Genomic DNA, 19,507 nt, shown 5'->3' with positions numbered 1-19,507 from the left:
AACAAAGAACTTACCCTAAAGTCTGACAATTAAGTGCAGCGACTGAAGCATCTGCACTTTCTGACGCGAAGCATACAGGGAACTCTACAAAGACTGTTGCAATGGGAGCTTGTGGGTACCTGAAATGCTCTTGTAACCAAGACCCCAGGTGGGGCTTGAAAGGAGAGTGGATCACTGTTTGCTGGTACTGCATAGACAGTATACTTTGCATAGTATTGCATTTAGCTTAGTATAATGTGTGCTATAGTGTCGTAATCTTATACCGCAGTACTTCTGCTGGTCCCCAGGGGGCTAGCAGGGAGATTCCCAACGCTGTATCGTTTGGTCTCTGGGATTTCTTTTTGCCATCATATAAAGCTATGGAAACTGCCTGCAGCTACTGATAGGATGTAAGCTGAGTTTCGTGAGTGTTCAAAATGACAGCAGAATATCTCGTGAGACTGATAAAGATGTTCTGCATGACTGTTCAGTGTTAAGGTGATACCAACTTGGGGTCAGAAAGCATTATATTTCCCTAATACAGAAGTACTGGGAGTGGAAGGAAATTTGCCCTTCAGTGTCACATGCAGTTGTGATGCTTCTTAACGCCTTCCAGGATTATTTAACAATTTCTCTTTCATTGCAGGAAAATGGAGGGTACTGTAGACGCTTATCTGCCCGGTTTCTTTTTCTTGTGAAACATTGTAGTTGTGACTATTAAGGTGTTAAATTCCCGGTCTGTATCCTCCATGCCCTAGAGATACACTAGCTAATGCTGGGACAGAAGGCACTATCAGAAGATGTCTAAAATAGTTTAGAATTGACCCCCTGCAAGTGTCTGCTTCCTTCTGTTGCCTTTAAAAGGAGATTAAGTCAGCTGTGTCTCCGTTGTAGATACCAAAACTTAATGAGAAGTCTCCCACCCTGTATTTCAGCTTTGCTGAAGTGGGATATTCATACCAGAAACACTGGATAACAACCTGCTCCTTGTTAGCAGCCTCCTTGGAGTAACTGTCCGTTCAGGCGTTCTTATCTCGGGCGCTCTGAATCAAATGGGGAGGTCCCTTTCGCAACAGGGGCAAACTGCATCTAATTAATTTGGCTTTTACCTTGGGTGTCAAGAGTAGGAGAGTGCAAGCAGACAATTATGATGCTGCAGCTGGTACCCAGGAACTTTTAACCCCCTGTAAACTTTTCCATGTCTCAGAGCTCATAGAAACTTGCCTACAATCTGTTAACCTCGTATTTAAGTAATAAATATTAGCTTGAGACTGAGGGAGATTATTATAAATGGGAAGAAGCATTTTTTTAGTAAGTACAAGCACAAATGGTGTTCTAATACAAAGCTTTTGCTATCAAATTGTATTTCAAATTTGCTTATCATAACGGTTTTCCTTTGAAAGCAAACTGTAGGTCTTAGCCTGCGAGCTATGTGAAGTCTGACTAGCTTTCATGGAATTGGAAGATAGGATGTACCTCAGAGACATATGTCCTTCTGTTGGCTAATACCGGCTATAATGTTTAGACACTTCAGTGAAGTGAGTGACTTGCAAATAGATGGGGAAATAGCAAAAGCTTTATTTCCTTGGAAACTAGGTGGAAAAGAAAACATATTAAAGTAGGAAATGCATCTCTCAAAAAAAAAAAATTGACCAACTAGTAAGAAAGATTGAAAATTTCTGTGGGATTTCACAAGCAGGAGTGTTAATCCAGTTACTTATCAGCTGAACATATATGGAAATGCAAATTCAGCTTCTGCTTCTTGAAGTGTTGTTCATTTCAGTTCTCAAGTCATTCTCTCTTTTCCATTTTAGACAAACACGAAACTAAATTAAAAGGTGTAATATATTTTCAAGCTATTGAAGAAGTCTATTATGATCATCTAAAGAATGCATATAAGGTAAACTTTGTTATTGTTGTTTTAACTGAGTATCATATGGCAGTACCCAAAGTATTGTAGGTGCCTGTAGAGTCAAAGGGAGAACTGACATTATTAAAAACAAACAAACAAACAAATAAAAAACCCTGGAGTGGAGGAAAAGGAAGATAAAGCCAGATCAGTGATTAGCACTGGGGTTTTTTTATACTGATGAAAGCAGAGATAAGTGAGCATCTGCCTGCCAAGTGATGGTCCCACACAGGATTTGCTGTGAGGAATTCCTTAGTCCAGTGGCGAGACCATGGAATTCGATGGCTTTGGCAAATCAAGGGATGGCTGTATGCATCTGTCACATGGTGGGAGGTAACTGGTGCCCGCAGCTCATGGCACCCCCTGCCTCTCATCTGTAACTTAAATGAGCTGTGAACAAGCGGAATATAACCTTGGCACGTGGATTTGTGAAAGCCAAGGTGGTTTTGACCACTGGACAGAGTGGGGGAGTTAGTTGTTTGGGCATGAAACAACAGTTTGGAGCCCAGTACTACTGTGTAACAGTCTAGTGCAAGTATGTTGTAAAAAGAGTTTATGCTAGATGCAAACACTTTAAACACATCTCTGCTTCCAGCGCTGCAATGTAGGATGCAGTGACACAGCATTTTGCATTTTATCTTTCTCCTTAACCCTATCGTAAATCTCCCTGTGAGTAATTTCACTTCTGGTACCAATAAATGGCTTTGATTTCATTCTTTTGATAACCTCCTTTCTGTTCTATTTTAGAGTCCCAACCCGTTGCTCACTTTCAGTGTTAAGACACATGACCGGATATACTATATGGTTGCTCCTTCGCCAGAAGCCATGAGGATATGGATGGATGTTATCGTTACAGGCGCAGAAGGCTACACCCACTTCATGTTATAATAAAAGGGGGCAATAGGGCATACTGCAATAACGTAATGTATGAAGTTAGCCATATGTAGTGAAATCCGAAAAGCCAGTGAATACTCTGAAATGTCCTCCTTATGATGTGCACCCGAAACCTCAGAATGAGACGGTTTTACAAATGCATTGAAAAGGGGGGCTTGTTACTTGTTTTAGTCGATCTTTATAGGAATGAAAGAGCTAAAGCTGTTGAGAGAATCATAGTGCTCCAAAACGGATAATCGGGCAATTTAAATTACAGCATCTTGATTCAATGATAATTTTCTACAAATTCTCTTATATGGAGAATGTCTTCACAAACTCACACTAAGCAGTTTACAAATGTGTGTGTTCTCATCAGTATGCAAAAATTTTAGTAATGGAACAAAAAGGTGTAATAAGCATATATTTTAATATGCAGCATTTGACATTTATAGATGATTAGGTGACTTTTTAAAACTTTTAGTCGTGTATTTTATAAAAACATAAACAAAAAAGCAACCCTAAGGTACACACAGTTCTTGCCTTAGTAGTTAAGTATTACAACAGAGCCAAAGAGTTATACAATTCCCTTATCATAATGTTTTAAAATTGTTAGTTGTACCTAACTTTCTGTAAGGGGACAGTGCCAAAACTCTTTATGACTTTTAATGTAATTAAATTGTGACGATATTCTGTGTGTTCAAACACGCAGTGACACCAACTGTATGTTTAAAGTCTGCATCTATGGAGCTCAACAGAAAAAGAGAAGGATAGCTTTATAAAGATACATTTTTCCACAAGGATATGAAACGGAAACACATGTATTAACTTCCTCATAAGGAGGGGTTTTTTTAATCTTCCCTGCTGAATAGAATGAGCTGATTCTAGACCCTACAGCAATTTTCTTTTATATAGTAAGGTCCCAGCATAGTTCTAACCTTACTTTGTGCCAAGTGAACACTCTAGTGAAACCTCTCAAACATTGGTCCCCTTGAAGCCAGCATCAAAATCTCTACCAAATTCTTTGGAGCCAAGTTTTCAGCCCCGGAGAGGTGGGGTTTTTTTAAATGCATATCTGCACAGAATAATGCTGTCAAATAGAATAAAAAGAGAGAAGTGAGTTCTAAGAGTTTACAATAAGCAGTGTATGAATAAAAAACCCTGAAAATTTTAAGTAGCAGAGATTGAGATTCCTAAAACAAAAATACTGAGGGTGCAGTGGTCTCCCACTTTCGAATCCCTTCCAAGTCCTTCAGTAATATTGCAAAAACATAAATTGTTTAATTGAACTGAACTTCAAGAAAGTCTCTCATAATATGACTTTAAAGAGGTTCTATTTCAGTAATCAAAATTTATGTGCTATGTGGTTTGTGTAATAGAAGGAAGCACATTAGCCTTTTTTTTTCCTTGATGAAAAGTTAATGGGTTTGATGGAACAAACAAAAAACGGAAAGCAGAATAGAAGTATGCTGGCAGAATATTTTTGTTACACTTTTTAGACCCTTGTATTTGTAATGAACAGGTTGAATTTTTTGTGGTATACACAGGTGATACGGTTGCTTTAGCACGACGAACATCAGTTTTGACTTGAATCATGAAAGAAGGGACTGTTACTGCAAGATAATTGTTATCATCTGTGCAGATCACAGCTTGTAATCTAATGATTTAAAAAACTATCAGAAATAAATTGCTTTGGTTTATATAATTATTATTTTTCCCTGCTGTATCTTGATTTTACTCCTAAGTATGGTTATAAAGGTTTTCTAATAATGATTTTTGTACCCTGCATGATGCAATGAAGGCATTTCAATAAACGTTTTTAAAAATACACTTGTTTTAAATATTCACTTACTGCTTAATCTTGAGACATTTTCTGCTTGTCTTTTAAATGGTCGCGTAGAGTTCTGCAAGCAATTTTGTATTTCTTAGTAATGCTTAATCTAACCATTCCATGTGTTTCCCCATAAAAGAGCTATGGAAAATAATCTTTCAGATGGCAGTGAAATTAGGAGCGTAGTCTGTTTACTGCGTGTACATAACATACTACCTTTCTCATTTTTTATGACCCTGTTTGAAAAATTTATCACTAGCCTTGGATGTAGACAAAATTTTGTTTAACCGCGAAACAGAAATTGCTTAAGTTTGAGGGTTTCCCAGTTTTCCAAATGTTTGACTTCGACATGACTTGAATTGCAGGAAGCATTAGCTCATTGTAGAAGCCCATGTGGGTTTATGATTTTTTTCACTAAGTTTGCTATCACCATCACAAAGTGTGGTGGATTTTGTAGTGGTGGACATCAAGACAACGTAAGCAAAACGTGGCAGTAGGCACCATCTTTTAGGATCAGCCTGCAAGCTTGCCAAGCTTACCCCCATGGGGGTCAAGTGCCCACTTATCCTGAAGGATCTTGGGCAGTTTTAAACCACGTAGGCTGCGTCTTAAGGGACGCAGCGGCTGAGGTTTTTGATCTACAGCTGCTGACAGGAGCTGGCCTGACGCTTGCCTGGGAAAACACTCGTACCTTTGCAGGCACTGACCTTTCTTAGCACGATTTTCTTCCTTTCTGGGTGGCTGCCATGGCCTGTATGTAAAAAGTACAGTGCATAAAGACCTTGCTGTGGCTAATGTGCCCATACAAATAAGACCAAGTAGAGGTGGGTAAGGAGGTATGAGCTGGTTCCAATGCCCTGCAGGGCGAGAAACAGCCAAGCCCTGATGCCGCTGGAAAAGCTACTGAGGGAGGGACACTGGGTTTTGAAATGTCCTTTCTGGCTGGCTGTAAGGGCCAGGTAATTATGTGCATTACATTATGTATTTGTGTACGTATTACAAACTGTATACTTCCTAACAGTTTACACCCACATACATACAGGCAACCTGAAGCACAGGGTTTCCAGACCGGGTCTTACCAGCCCTGTCTGGTACAGAGAGGCCTTCAAGGAGGGTCCTCTCTCCAGAGTACACACACACCTAGGGAAATGCTCATTAAGTGTTCTTATTGACAAAACTTCGTTTTGTACTTCACAAGCAAGAAGACGGCGTTAATTATACTGCTCAAAGCCCGCCTGCAGCCCCGCAGCGCACCCCTTAGCCACTGAGGGGACACCCAACCGCCCTCGCCCCCGCCGGCGCACGGCAACGGCGCATGCGCGCTCTTATCCCCTCCCCCCCCGCCGCGGGCAAGCGCCGGTTCACGCGCACGGCGGCGCCATGCCAGGCCGGGGAGGCGGGAGGCCGTGTGGCGCATGCGCGTGGCCCTCGCGCCGCAGGTGGCGCGTGCGCAGTGAGGCGCTTGCCCGCCGCCAGCCGTGAGGGGGGTGTGCGGAGCGGGGCAGCGGCCATGCCGGCGGCGGGCGCGCTGCGGGGGTTGGTGCGGACCGGCGGCCGTTCCTCGGCCATGGTGATATTGCTGTCGCCGCTGAGGGCGGCCCTGGGGCTCCCGGGTAAGGGAAGGGCCCCGGGGCACCTCTGCTTGCACTCCGGCGTTGCTCTTCCGCCGCCGGCCTGGGAGCCTGGAGGAGAAGGGGGTGTCAGTCAGTCAGAGGGGAGAGGATGCGTGTCGGGTGTATATACCATGTGTAATAGCTGTGGGGAGGTGTGTTTGCTCTCGGCAGAGCGCGGGGCGGGCCGCAGGAGATGGCACCCCTTCCTCCCCTTCAGCGCCGTGTCGATCGGGGACGGCCAGGGCGCGTACCCTGGGGTGGGGATGTTCAACTCGGCTCTTCTCCCAGGGACGGGGTTTCTGACAGGCCTTTCCCCCCTGCCGAGCCTGAGGGAGGCGGTTCGGGGTGTGTGCGCAGGGGAGGGCAGATACTGCGCAAACCTGGGCGTGTCTACAGAGCAGCTGCTTTCCCACGTGTGTTTAGTTCGCTGTTGGCTCCTGCTGCTGCTTTCTGGGGAGCTGGAAATACGAGGAAGTGGGCCAGTTCGCTTGCTGGGATGTGAAGCATGCCTATGTGTGGGCCTTCACCAGGCACCTGAAAAGCTCTGCTGGCATCCACTTTTGAGTGAGATGAGCCTCTGCCCAAACGCATAGTGCCCCTTCTTCCCCTTCCAGACTCAGTGCCTGACTTGTTGAGTTTATTCACTGCCTTAAATTTGGCAGGCAACTGCTCTTTTTGACAAGGTAATGAACCTCATCTGAGGTTGCACGATGTAGAAGTGAGCAAAACTTGTTTGCCGCTAAGGGTGCACATTTTGTATCTGCACATAGCATGAATACAGTGGCTTTTTGTTGACGTTTTTTCTTTCTTTGTGTTTAAAGCGATAGTGTGGTGAGAATAGCTGGTTACTGAGTGTGCTGTTAGGTGCTCTGAGACTGGGCTAAGCAGTAGTTCCTGCCAGTGGAACTGCTGGCCTTCTTACTCCTGTAGCATAGGCAATGGCATGAAACAAAGTGTGGACAATGTTGAATCCATTATCTACCAGACCTGTGTTAATCTGCTGCTGCTGTTGGCAGTGGGTAGGTCACAGTGCTGGAGCATTCCCAAGGTTATTCAGAGGATTTCTTTGGCTTTGACATGTAGCGCTGGTCTCAATCACAGTTTCTGTTGGTCATAACATGAAATTGCACAGTGATTCGGATACGAAGAGAGTTCTATAGCATCAGGCAAGGGTCCTGTGGTCTTCCTGTAACTAGCTCCAGCTGTCTGTAACTTGCTTTTAGCAATACTAAGTAGAACCGTGCACCCGTCAGAAGTTCTTCCCTGCTCTTACCAAGGTCTTTCACTGAAAATAGGAGGAGAAATTACTGGGTAGCTGTTCAGTTATTGATGGTTTTGACTGTCTAAAGGGGAGTCTGAGAGCATGACTAGTGAGCCTTGCTTTTGGATTGGCTGGCATGGTTGCTTTAGGGTTTGTGTTATTCAGGTTAGGATTGCTGCTGGTGCACTTAGAGTAACTTGTTAAATGCAGAAGACTAGTTTGTGGAATAGTTTAGACAGTGGTTGTGTCTTACAGCTGCAGTTTAAAGCCTGCCCAGTGTCAAAATGGTTTGAGGGCACCTCCAGAGTGCTGCAGGATGGAAAACCAATTACTTTAGAGATGGTGGTCAGGGCTTAAGGGGGCGAAAAATACTCCTAATTCTTTTTCTATCAAGTTTAGCACTTCTTGGGGTATCTCCTCTGTTACTGGCAAGTGAAGAAGTGGCTGGCTTACTGGTACAGACACACAGAAACCAAAAGCCATAGTATGGATGCATCTGAATAAAAATACCTTACTGTGGCGTTTATTCCCCTTTATAATAATTGATGCATCAATAGGATGAAGAACTGTCCCATCATTTCAGGAAGGATTTAATGGTTTTAATCTGTAGTTCAAATGGTATAATTTCTGTCAGACTGTAAGAAAGTGCCGAATACTAGCTGCATCCTGCATCTTCTGTACACCCACATTTACTTATGCACATGCAAGTTTAAAAACAAACAAAACCCTTTGAATGTAATCTCTCTGATAGTGAGAAAACACAGCTCATAGCTGCAGGAACAGTTAAGTGGTGTGATATTGTCATGGCCTGTTTTTGCAGTATTTATCCAGTTATTATACCACTAGGAAGCCGTGATGTATTTGGGGTTGTATCATTATCGTACCCTACTATTGATTTATAGTATTGAAGAACCAGTCGTCTTCTAATCTAAGAATTAAGAGAATCAAAGTCTTAGAAGTCTCGACCAAGCTTTCAGTTTAACAAATTACCTTGCTGAGTGGGATAATAGAGTGGATTAAGTCTCCATAACACCTCTCTACAAATCACTTGCCCTGACCCACAGCAGAGGTACAATTGACTGCTAAACTTAGATTGAACGCCGTAGCAGCTGTTGAGATTCAGCATAGTTATTCATTAGTTAGCATTTCCTTTGGTAATCTTTTTTCCTTGTTTGAAACCAACTCAGTTTTTTTGATGGTTATTAATGTGAATAACAGAGCCCAATCTCGTGTTTGCTTTCCAAATGTGTCTGGTTTGTTATCTTGAACTAAACCGAAACAAAATAATTTTAAGTTTATGCTGATAGGAAAACTTCTCTGTCATGTAATATGTTGCAGATCACTTTGACAGAAGTTGTGCTAAATGATCTTTCATTTTTTTAAATATTTGCAAAATGCTTAGGTTTGCAAAGTGCTATTTCATTCTGGATAAACATAGAACAATCTGAGTACTGGAATAATGTAACCTCTCCAACAAGAATACACCAAACCATGTAATGGGATATCTCTGCCTCTTCTGGAGATGCATATGCTCTGCAGTGGTCAACTCTGCTTTTTCTTGTGGGATGTATTTAATGTATTGCTCTGTATTTACACAAAATGTAGCTTTATTTTGTTTTTTACCTTCTGTACTTCATATTGGAGAAACAGAATGATGTTAAGATGGCATAGTGTTAAAATGAACCTTTTTTTCAGTGTTCCTGGCAATAATCTTTAACTTAAGCAGAAATAGCTGTTGATGATATGATGAAAAAGGCTAGATGTTACTTACTTTATTTGGTTTTAAACAATGCTAATGTTGTTTTACATTCATCATGATGAAAAAGTTAGTCACAAGATTCTTTCCTAATTCCCATTATTGAACTTCCCCATTGTACAGCTCCTTCATAGATCTTCTGGATCTGGGCGTTTGATGAAGTTTTGACCTTCAGTTTTACTTTTTATTAAAAAATTTGTCACCTCATATACTTGTAAATTTACTATTGCACACAGTACTTTAGTCCCAAAATTGTATTTTTCGAAATTGAGTCTGGAAAAACAAAAAGGAAAAATAAAAAGTTAAACTAAGCAGATGAAATATCTTATTTCATGTGAAATAAGTAAATATATTCAAGATGGTATGAAACATGAGGACAAATGAAGTATAGGAAATCTTAGCATTTGGCTTCAGTCAGCCACTTTACTAGTTGCTGAGTGAACTCCTTACATGGTTGGCATTTAATGATTTGAGAATGAATTACAAACAGCTTTCCCTACCAGGTTGATCAATACTAGTTAGTCATTGAAGAGCATAGGAGATAATTTTTTCTTTTCTCTTGAGCTAAACTATCTTATTTTTACATAATGCGCCCATATTTCCTGAATCCTAATTTTTATAAAATATTAGTATTTCTTCCAAGGTTATCATGATGATTGTACTAAATAGCTCTTTTTATTAGTTTGCAGGCTTAAATCAACGGTCAGCTTTCTTACTCGACCAGATCGACCAAATCTTGCTTATCATAAACTAAAAGGCAGGAATCCAGGGGTTATTTTCCTTCCAGGCTTTAATTCAAATATGAATGGTCAGAAAGCAACTGCCCTTGAAGATTTCTGCAGCTCTCTAGGTCATGCCTTCGTCAGGTACACTCAGAACATCATTCTTGAGAAAATGAAACAAGTATCATGGGTTGGGGAAGGGGTTTTAACAAAAATATGTAAACTTTGGCATTTGGTTTGGAATGCATGCTGTGCTGTACACAAGTTAAAAAGTCTCTTTCTTCCATTTCAAATGTAGGCTTTCTTTCTGTAGAGAGACTGAGGTAAATCAGGAGAATGTATTCTGAAAGTAATTCAGAAAATTCTCTGATAAATTTCTGTAGTCTAGCCAATGGTATGTGTTACATTAAGGCTATAGGCACAAAAATGAAAAAAAAAGCAAGAAAACTTTAGAAATTTTTAGGTTTAGGGCCTGGAGTTCTGATTTCTGTAAATTATCACTGTAAGTGTGCTGCTTAACTGCCAAAGCTTATGAAGCTATCCAGTGTCTTCTGTGGGTTTAGAGGAACATGCACATGCTTGGTGATATTCTCCCTTGATAGACTAGGTTGAATGCTGAGTTTCATAAGTCCTTGTAGTTGGGAATAGCGTTTGAAAGAGAGTTTGTACATTTTAAAAATACCTTTAAAATTGAAGCATGTTGTGTTTTGGCTGTAAGGGAAATTAATTGTCTGGGAAATATCCTGGTAAATTTGGATATTGTTATATCAAATCGTAAGAGAACGCTGCATCACTTAATTGTATCTGTTGTATTTAAACTTCTTTTCATGTGATTTCTGGTGCTAGTGATAGGCAGGACCAAGTAAGAAAATACCCAGTGTGATATCTTGTCCCCTCCTTAATTTGATTAAACAGTACTGTTTAGTTAGCTTCTGTGTTGCTGTAGACAGTACTATGAGTTTCATTTTGATGGTTACTTTTTTCAGATTTGATTATACAGGATGTGGAAGTTCAGATGGTAACTTTGAGGAGTGTACAATTGGGAAGTGGAGAAAAGACGTTCTGTCTATACTGGATGAACTTACAGATGGACCACAGGTTATATTTTATTTTTAAATATAGAATGCTTTTTGTCCTCAAGGTGCAACGTTAATTAAAAATATGCCATAATAGCTCTGGTCAATAGTAGCTTCTATTTAACAGCTTACACCTGTTCACTTTCAAGCTGAATCATTTGAGAGGTCATATTCATAGGACCTCTTTTGCAAGCAGGTAGATCACAAAATAGTGGAAACATGGTTTGGCAGGACCTCCTGGAGGTCGTTTATTAGAGCCTCCTGCTCAGAGTGGGGCTGTTGTCCTGGGAAGTCTGAGAAAGTCTCATGGTGGAGTTTCCACCTGATGGGGAACTGTTCCAGTGTGGCGCAGCCCTTTTCATGAAAAAGTGTGCCACTGTCCCAATGATGATGCATTAATTAAAGGATTTGCAGGAATGTTACAAGTTAATATACTTTATATGATAAAATAGCTTAAAAAATCAGCAGAAGCAGCATTTGACTTTTTCAGTTACTTTAGAAATGACTGTCAGAAACTTGAAATCTCCTGCAAACTGGAAATAGTTACTATTATGTTTAAAACAATCTTGTATTATGAATTACTTCTGTTGACCTCTTTCACTGCACTGAGCCTTTACCATGTGCATTTATTTTAAGAAGAAAACAAAGTGTGCATGTGATACTGAATTATTTCAACTCTGATTTTGTTTACAGTGTTTCAGTCTCAGACAGCAATAACCAGCCATGCCAAACAAAAAGAATAATAAAATACCAGATCCTGTGGTGCTTACTCAGGCAAAATTTCCACTGGAGGTGACAACAGTTCTGCCTGGGTAAGAACAGCAGGATTATGCCCAAGGTTTAAGTTGATAAACAAAATGAAAACTGATGCTTCTGTAAAAGAAAAAAAATAATTAGCTGTTTCCTGTAAAATAATATCTTATTTTCTCTCTTTTAAGATTCTGGTGGGCTCCAGCTTGGGTGGATGGCTGATGCTTCATGCTGCAATAGCACGCCCAGATAAAGTAGCTGCTCTAGTTGGAGTAGCTGTAGCAGCAGACCATCTTGTAACAACTTTTAAGAAGCTTCCCATTGAGGTAAATGCTGATGGTTGGCTTTTGTGCAATCTAAAAAAACCTATCAGGCATTTAAGAAAATCTGTTGTTCAAGCTGTACTTTTCCTGCAAGTCTTCCAGTAATTCTTCTGTGTTTGGGGTGGAGGTAAGCTGTAAATTTACATTAATCTGAAAGTCTGGAAAATACCATGCTTCTAGTACGAAGCTAGTGTGAACACTATCTAGAATGTGTTTATATTATTACTGTGGCATATAGGACCTGAAGTCGGATCCTTGCAGTTCAGCAGTCCATTAGAGTTCAGCGTTGAATATCTTGTATTTGCATTCAGATTGGATCCTTGTGCTTTCAAGGACAGAGAAATAGTTGCTAAAGCAATTGAGATGACATTGGATGAGATAAATCTGACACAGGTTATGTGTGTAGAAGGGGAATTCTTCAGATTAGTGTGTTTGTGAAGACTGTAAGATTTAGGTGGTGGGAAGTCTCTTTCCGACTTGCTTCCTTGATGATGATAATGTCCAGTCTTCAGGAAAGAACATCATGTGTTATAATGTGATAAATAAACATGGCAATAAATAGCTCATACTTAAGAATAATTATAATATTTTCCTGATTTTTTTTTTTAAGGCACTGTGTAGTGTTAGTATTGCTACTTAAGACTAAGGTAAGATTCTGGAAATACAGTATTTAGACATACCTATTGTGGCAAAGACTGAAAAGACTGATCACTGGAAAATTCCGTTTTCCCTAGGATTCTCCTTGTTTGAGGTTCAATGAACTGATTGAAGCCAGAGAGACTTACTGTTTATTGTGGCTATACATCTTTTTCTTTCTGATAGAGTCTGGCTGAGAAACTTAATTTCATTGGTGAATCCTAACTAGGTTAATTTGCAGGAGAGACGTGCAGAGTAGCTTTTGTGACACGGTAGGGGTTTTGTCTTCTCAGATGCTGGAAGGTGAACAGAAATATACCTTCTCTGCTAATAAAAATGGACAAGTGAAATTTTATGCCTGGGGAAGTTTTACTGCATTTAGAACAGAAATAGGTTGAGGCACTCTAAAGAACTTATAACATCTGTCTTGTCTATTCTTTGTTCTCTTTTCTTACAGGCACAAAAAGAAATAGAAGAAAAAGGTGAATGGAAGTTTCCAACAAAGCATAATGAGGAAGGGTATTACTCCTTGACATACGACTTTATCAGAGAAGCAGAAAATCACTGTTTGCTAAATAGTCCTATTCCTGTAACATGTCCCATACGACTCATTCATGGCATGAAGGATGGTGATGTCCCTTGGCAGATCTCTATGCAAGTTGCTGATCGTGTTTTGAGCAAAGATGTGGATGTTATCCTCCGCAAAATTGGCCAACATCGGATGAGTGAAAAGGAGGATACAAAACTTCTTGTGAATACTGTTGATGATTTGATTGACAAGCTGGCAACACTAGCGTAAGCTGCAGAGTAGCATATGTGCGTGAACTCTACACCTGACTCTTTTCCATGAGTAGCAGAAACCCTGTTCTTAACAAGATGATGCCAGGCCTGTGACTGTCACAGTAGGAACTGAGCTTTATCTGCTGTTTCCTTACCTCTGTTTCGTAAATACAGGTATTTTACTGATGCTGCATTTGCACAGACTCCAAAATGTGAAGGAGTGCTGCTGTTGTGTTCAGAACCTCTCCTTCACCACTTAAACCTTTTTTTTGCAATCTTCCTACACTTTTGTACTGAAATGTTGATTCATTTTTGTTACTGTTGGCCTGTACAGTAAAACTTTAATTTCTCATTTTTCGGATGCCTTTTCAGTATTGTCCTTTTGCTGTAACATTCTTGTATCTTATGTCTGGAACCATCTGTGCAAGGCAAAATACAACTGAAGTGTTTACTGAAGTTATTGTTATTAGAAATAGTGAATAACATGAAGCATAATAAACAGATTTCAGATAAATTATACTGTTCTTAAGTAGTGTTAAAATTGAAGAGTGGAAGGCACACCCTGATGGTGTGCTTGGGGTACTACATAAGGAAGACATTAACTTCTAAGAATGCAAGGCGTCAAAGTGCAGATGGAGCTTTCTTATCTATACTTATCAGTAGGATTTATGTCCTCCAGGCTGTCTTTTTGTAATCATTAATTTTTGGGCCTGCTATTAAGGGAACAATAGATAATCTTAGTATAAACTGAAACTGGATCAATACAGTGACTGTTTTATAGTAACCTCTTTAAAGCGGGTAGTACAGGACCATAGGGCATCACTGCCTCTTTTCTATCACTTGAGACTGTAGATTATTAGGAATAGTATCTTCCAGAGTTAGGAATTTGAGGTACACGATTGCAAGCCTGAAAACTTGCAACTGAAACTTGATAGTTGGATAATTTTTGTCACGTAGCTCCTCAGAATTTAATAGTAAATGGATTTAATTGCAAATGTGACTGTTACCTGGTTTTTGTCCAGAAATATGATGCCATTTATACACTTGACAGAGAGGAACTTACTTAGGTGAGAGGCTAGAATTAGTTCAGGCTGGCTTTAATATGAAACATCAGTCAAAAGTATATAGTTGTGTCTGGCTTTACTATTTTAAGTAGTAAATAGCATCACTATTGCTACCTTAAAAGACTAAAGCTCCTGGGGGTAAGGTATTTCTAGTGGGTTTGTTGTTTTCAGTGTTAGCATTGTCGGTAGAAGTACATTGTATAGAGCTTTGCTGAGATAGTGGGTTTTAATTTAAGAAAAAAAAATCCAAACAACTAAAACAAAAAAAAAAAAAAAACAACCCCTACATTTCCGATGAGTTCCTGTGAAGTACAGTTTTACTTAGCCTTCAATACTGCAAAAACCAAGAAGCTGTGATGTAAAAAAATTGAATTCTGGTATGAGAGTAAAAAAGATCGCTCTAGTTTAGGTGCAAACCTTCTAATTCAAGTGTACCAGTTCCCTAATGCAATTAATCTAGCTCAGGATACATACTTGTTTGAGGAATTACAACATTCCATGAAATCTTTTTCCAAGTATTTCTGAAGGGAGTAGACTTTTTTTTGTCTGTATGAGTATGCAATTCACTACTTTATTAAGCTTTAAAAACTCTTGAGTATGTATTTTACTTTTGAGAAAAAATCATTCAGATAACTTATGCAAATTGTTCAACCACTTCCATTCCTGAAGGTTAAGCTGCGTTCATATTTATATATTGTTAAACAGTTGTCCTCTTAATATGTATTCATGTGACTTGTGTCTAATACAACCTGAAAAATAGATTTCGTGAGTTTTAAAGACACAGTCAAATCAAAATTAAGTTACTTCAAAACTTTCTGCTCTTAGCTTACCTATGACGATTTTTTTAATCCACTTTTGTCACATCTCTTGGACTGCTTTGTCTCTTAATGGAAGAAAAAGTTGGAAAAAAAGTGGACTGCAGTAATTCTAAGTAATTAATTTTAATTAAGGCCCAAAGTTACCAGTTGTGATAGATTTACTTTTTGTTGACATCTATTAAAGTTATTTCAGGAACTGAAAAGTTTTGAGCTATTTTTTTGAATTGGGCGTTATACCTATAAACATTCAATTGAACTGTAGCAGTACTTCAGACAGGGAGAAGCCTTTGTATGTCTGCATAAACTGTAGCTGTGTATTTCTCTTGAAAGAATTGCATGTATTCTTTCAAAGCTTTGCCTTAGCTTTTATTATGTAATTGGTATTTCATGGGTAAGGTCTTTTTGTTACAATGCCTTAGAGCAAGATAGGTGAAAACAAATGTGAAGGGGAGCAGTTGTGTGAGTAGTTTCAAGGTTTGTTTGTTTGTTGGTGGGTTTTTTTGTTGGTTTTTGTTTCCCCTATTACTCTGTTGTAATAACATTAGGTGGGAGAAGGCAGCATAACAGGGTTGTCACAATTGTTGAGGATACAAAACTGCAGCATCGGTAGCTCAAACCACAGCATTACTGAAACTTAGGGAGGTTGTTTTTTTTGCATGCCACTTGTTTTGTAGTTCTCTCTGTTTTCCTTCTCTGCTTGCTAAATGGAGATTAGTGGTAGCATTTACATTACAGGTACACCCAAAATTTGCTACATACAGCATAAATGCAAAGGCAGAGATAATTCTTCATATGGATAGTATTCCAGCTAGTATTTTGGGATTCAGTGAATGCTAGTGCCCTTCTTGCTATGTTCACTTACCGTTTTCTAAATTCAGTCTATATTCCTAAAATATGAAGAGGTGGCTCTGGGGTAGACCTTATGCAGAAAGACCCTTTAGTCTAACTTTGCCACAGTAGTTCCATTGGTATTTCCCTTTGCAAGCATAGCATTTTCCTTGTGTTCATGCTGGAAATTACCAGCATTTTGGGTACTGTCAATTTGGCATGTTCAGATGGCCTGAAAGAAGGGATAGATGATAACCAGGGAGATTTACATCCTACCGGTGACTAGCTCCTGACCGGTCAGGAAGTTTTGACAATCTTGAATAATGTAATAGTCACATACTATGGTGTCGTTCCCATTTGGTACTATGTTTTGTCCCCTGAGTTAATGCCTGTGGCATCTCTTTCATCTTTGCCAGTAGATGCCTAGGTAGTGAATGATTTTCAATATTAGTCATGTTTAAAAACAAGTATTGCTTTCCTCTGTAGAAATATTATATTAAACTAGGGTGTTACACATTTGGAAAGGTCTGCATGGTGCAAATTTTTTAAGTCCTTTGTAATGAATTCTTACATTCGTGTTTTTTTCTGTTTTTACAGACTTGTAATTTGCTGCCAAATACAAAGTACGTTTTATGAATGTATAACACATTTCCTCAACAATAAGCCTGATACGCACGAAATGATCAGTATCTTAAGCTTTCAAATTTACCAAGTCTATCTTGTGCTGCCTGGCAGGGTTGGTTTTCTCTGAATACCTTCATCTACATGTAATTATTTTCAGTAGCACTCCTAGCTTAAGTTGTTAGCATTCTCATTGTCTTTCACTTCTGGCAGGTCTGAAAATGACTTCTGGGCTCATCTGTCACTGAGTGTAGTACAGACATGGTGGGGCTGACACTGCTGTCACAGTACAAGGAAGCTCTGGATACTAACCAAGCAACTCAGCTGCTTGTGTTGTTGGTTTTGATCAAACAATACTAGTTAAATAAGCATCTCGAGGTACTTGTCTTACATGTAATGTTTAAACTACGTAACATTAACTCCTGCTGAGGAGTTAGTTATAGTCATTCAAGTTTCATGAGTAAATAACAAAAAGCTTTTATAGCTGGGCAGGAAGCCTGATTAGCATATAATACCAAAGAAGCAGGTAATAGTTTTCAATAAAAAGAAACAAAAGCAATAGCAGCTGACTTCAACTGTCCCTAGTCCTTGCCACCATTTTCATTTCAGATCTGCTGCAAAATCAAACTACTTGAGACTTAAGTTGTGAAACAAACTATTCTGCCTTCTAAAAAGGAAGAAAACGGTGAGGCATACTTTCCTGGGTTTGGGATCAAACTTTGCAATAGACCAGCATGTGTTGAAAGAGTCTCTAAAGCTTATTCAACTTGTTTCCTAATAAACAAGTGCTCTTACTCTGTGTCTGTTGAGCTAATGCAATTTTATATACATGTATTTTTATCTTGTCAAGCATTCTACTTGTTTTGTCTCTTCTGTTGTTTGGCTCCATATTACACACTTCAGCTCGTTTTGGGGTTTTTTTTGAGTTAAATGGTATTAAGTGTTTCATGTAGATTCAGTTTAGCTAATTTATTTTCTCTTGCATCAACACTAAATGCAAACAAAGCAGTGTTCACAAAAAAACCTAGCTGGATAGGCCTTAGAAGAACTGCCTCCTGCTGTTTAATTTTTATGTTAATTTTGATTATGTGCTCTCTTGGACACGCTGTTATTCAATAGGGCTAAGAGATTTATGGTACCATACTTTTCATAAGAAATTAAAACGTGCTTAGAGACAAACTTTCAGCCAGCTATGTGTCTGCAGCTGCTCAGATGGTTTCAATGCACTAGTCATACTGCAATACAGAGTTACAACATTTTCTAAACCAGTGCCTTGGTCAGAGTCGCTACATTAGCTCTGTGCTTGTCATTTCTCCTTGGCCCCTATCCCCTCCTCTGGGAGGGGGGGTGGGAAACAAAAAACAAGTGGGAGGGAAAATTGTGTCCTGGGCAATAATGAGATTTGAACTTCCTTGTTTTCTGAGTTAACTCAGTTGTGCTGTTAGAGAGGCCTAACTTACCCTTTCAGATTTTTTTTTTTTTTAAAGTGCTAAAAATTTTTGTTAAAGGCTTCCCTGGAAATAGAAGAGGGTTATGTATTTCATCTGAGATCAGCAAACTCTGCTTTGAGCTCACGTACAAATTCAGTCAGATGTGTGAGAATGTAAAATTTCACTAAAGTTTGGTGATAATTCAACAGCTGTGTAAGGAATGCATACAGAAATACCATCACTCTCGCTCTCCCACCCTTGTTCTCAAGCCCAGCAGGGACAGGAAAGGCAGAGGGAACTCAGCTATTCTGTTTATAGCAGGCAGCTTGGTCATACGTGGTTTTAATGCTGCTGTGCATGTTGCTTTTCTCCTGGCAGGTGTTTTCTAGGGGAAGAGGTTACTGTAATGGTTGGGAAGAAGAAACAGAGATGAAGGACAAAAATACCCTGCTCACAGATTTACTGCTCATAGGTCAGTTTTTATAGCTCAGATTTACTTTGTGACTGTAGGACCTCATCTCTCTTCAGTATGTATTTGCCTAAAACAGAAGAATGTTAGTTACAGCCTTGGCCATGTTATGCATAAATCTAAATTACAGGACCTATTGCCAGTCTAGTTGCAGGCTTGACCTTGTATTTCTCTTTCAAGTCCTGCATATGTATGTTATATAGTCCAATGCTTCTATTCCATTAAAGAGAAATGGGCATCCTCCGTATGACGCTGTAATTGTAGCTTGTGATGTGCTCACGGGTGGGAAATAGACGTGTTCACAGCCTGCCACAGTGTCTTGATTTGCGTTTGGCAAGGAGCTTCAGCTAGCTCTGCATTTATGTTTGGAATGAAAAGCAAATGACAGCTGCTAAAACTTGCAGTCATTTGGTTCTGAAACTAAAATACAAATTTAAAATGTTTTGAGGCTAGTACGTGAAAGGTTGTGTTGTTCTTGGGCCTTCTGACCTGCACTGTGTTGTCTGCTTGCCTCCCACGTGGCAACACGAGAAGGTCACTGCTGCCTGTCAGGGTGGAAGCAGGTGCTCCTATCTGTGGCAGAGGTATGCTGAACAGTCGCACACTTAAAGGTTGGAGGGATGTAAATGGCCTGCCCAGACTTTGGTCCTGGAAAAGCAATCCCTGAAGGACACGTGCTGCCTGGGATCAGGTCTGGGCCTTAGGAGAATCCTCTCCTTTGCTTCTGCATTGAATATGGTTTGCTGGCAGAAAGTATGCCAGAGTGTGCTA

At 39.7% G+C, this 19,507-nt stretch overlaps 2 protein-coding genes across 4 annotated transcripts in view; both read left to right on the top strand.

Moving 5' to 3' along the window:
• PHLDB2 (pleckstrin homology like domain family B member 2) overlaps positions 1 to 4,586 on the top strand; it is a 63,906-nt gene extending 59,320 nt beyond the window's left edge. For all 3 annotated transcript variants that reach the window (XM_059819100.1, XM_059819092.1, XM_059819087.1), the window contains 2 exons: positions 1,794 to 1,879; positions 2,636 to 4,586. In XM_059819100.1, the coding sequence (XP_059675083.1) occupies positions 1,794 to 1,879; positions 2,636 to 2,776 (227 nt within the window). In that variant the 3' untranslated portion in view covers positions 2,777 to 4,586. The remainder of the gene's footprint in view (positions 1 to 1,793; positions 1,880 to 2,635) is intronic.
• Positions 4,587 to 6,144: 1,558 nt separating this feature from the next.
• Positions 6,145 to 13,978, top strand: ABHD10 (abhydrolase domain containing 10, depalmitoylase). The gene is made up of 5 exons (XM_059822275.1): positions 6,145 to 6,202; positions 9,902 to 10,085; positions 10,928 to 11,039; positions 11,956 to 12,093; positions 13,184 to 13,978. Exons 1-5 carry the CDS (start codon positions 6,157 to 6,159, stop codon positions 13,523 to 13,525), a joined length of 822 nt encoding a protein of 273 aa, XP_059678258.1. The 5' UTR covers positions 6,145 to 6,156; the 3' UTR covers positions 13,526 to 13,978.
• The last annotated feature ends 5,529 nt before the right edge of the window (positions 13,979 to 19,507 follow it).

This window comes from Gavia stellata, chromosome 1 (assembly GCF_030936135.1).
Source record: "Gavia stellata isolate bGavSte3 chromosome 1, bGavSte3.hap2, whole genome shotgun sequence".
In the NCBI taxonomy this organism is placed as follows: Eukaryota; Metazoa; Chordata; class Aves; order Gaviiformes; family Gaviidae; genus Gavia; species Gavia stellata.
This window is presented reverse-complemented; position numbering and strand designations above follow the sequence as displayed.

Excerpts from the sequence above, each read along its gene's own strand:
- ABHD10 (XM_059822275.1), top strand. The coding sequence starts at position 6,157 with ATGGTGATATTGCTGTCGCCGCTGAGGGCGGCCCTGGGGCTCCCGG. Across the intron at positions 11,040-11,955 it reads AACTTACAGATGGACCACAG|ATTCTGGTGGGCTCCAGCTT; the intron begins GTTATATTTTAT and ends CTCTCTTTTAAG. Across the intron at positions 12,094-13,183 it reads TTAAGAAGCTTCCCATTGAG|GCACAAAAAGAAATAGAAGA; the intron begins GTAAATGCTGAT and ends CTTTTCTTACAG.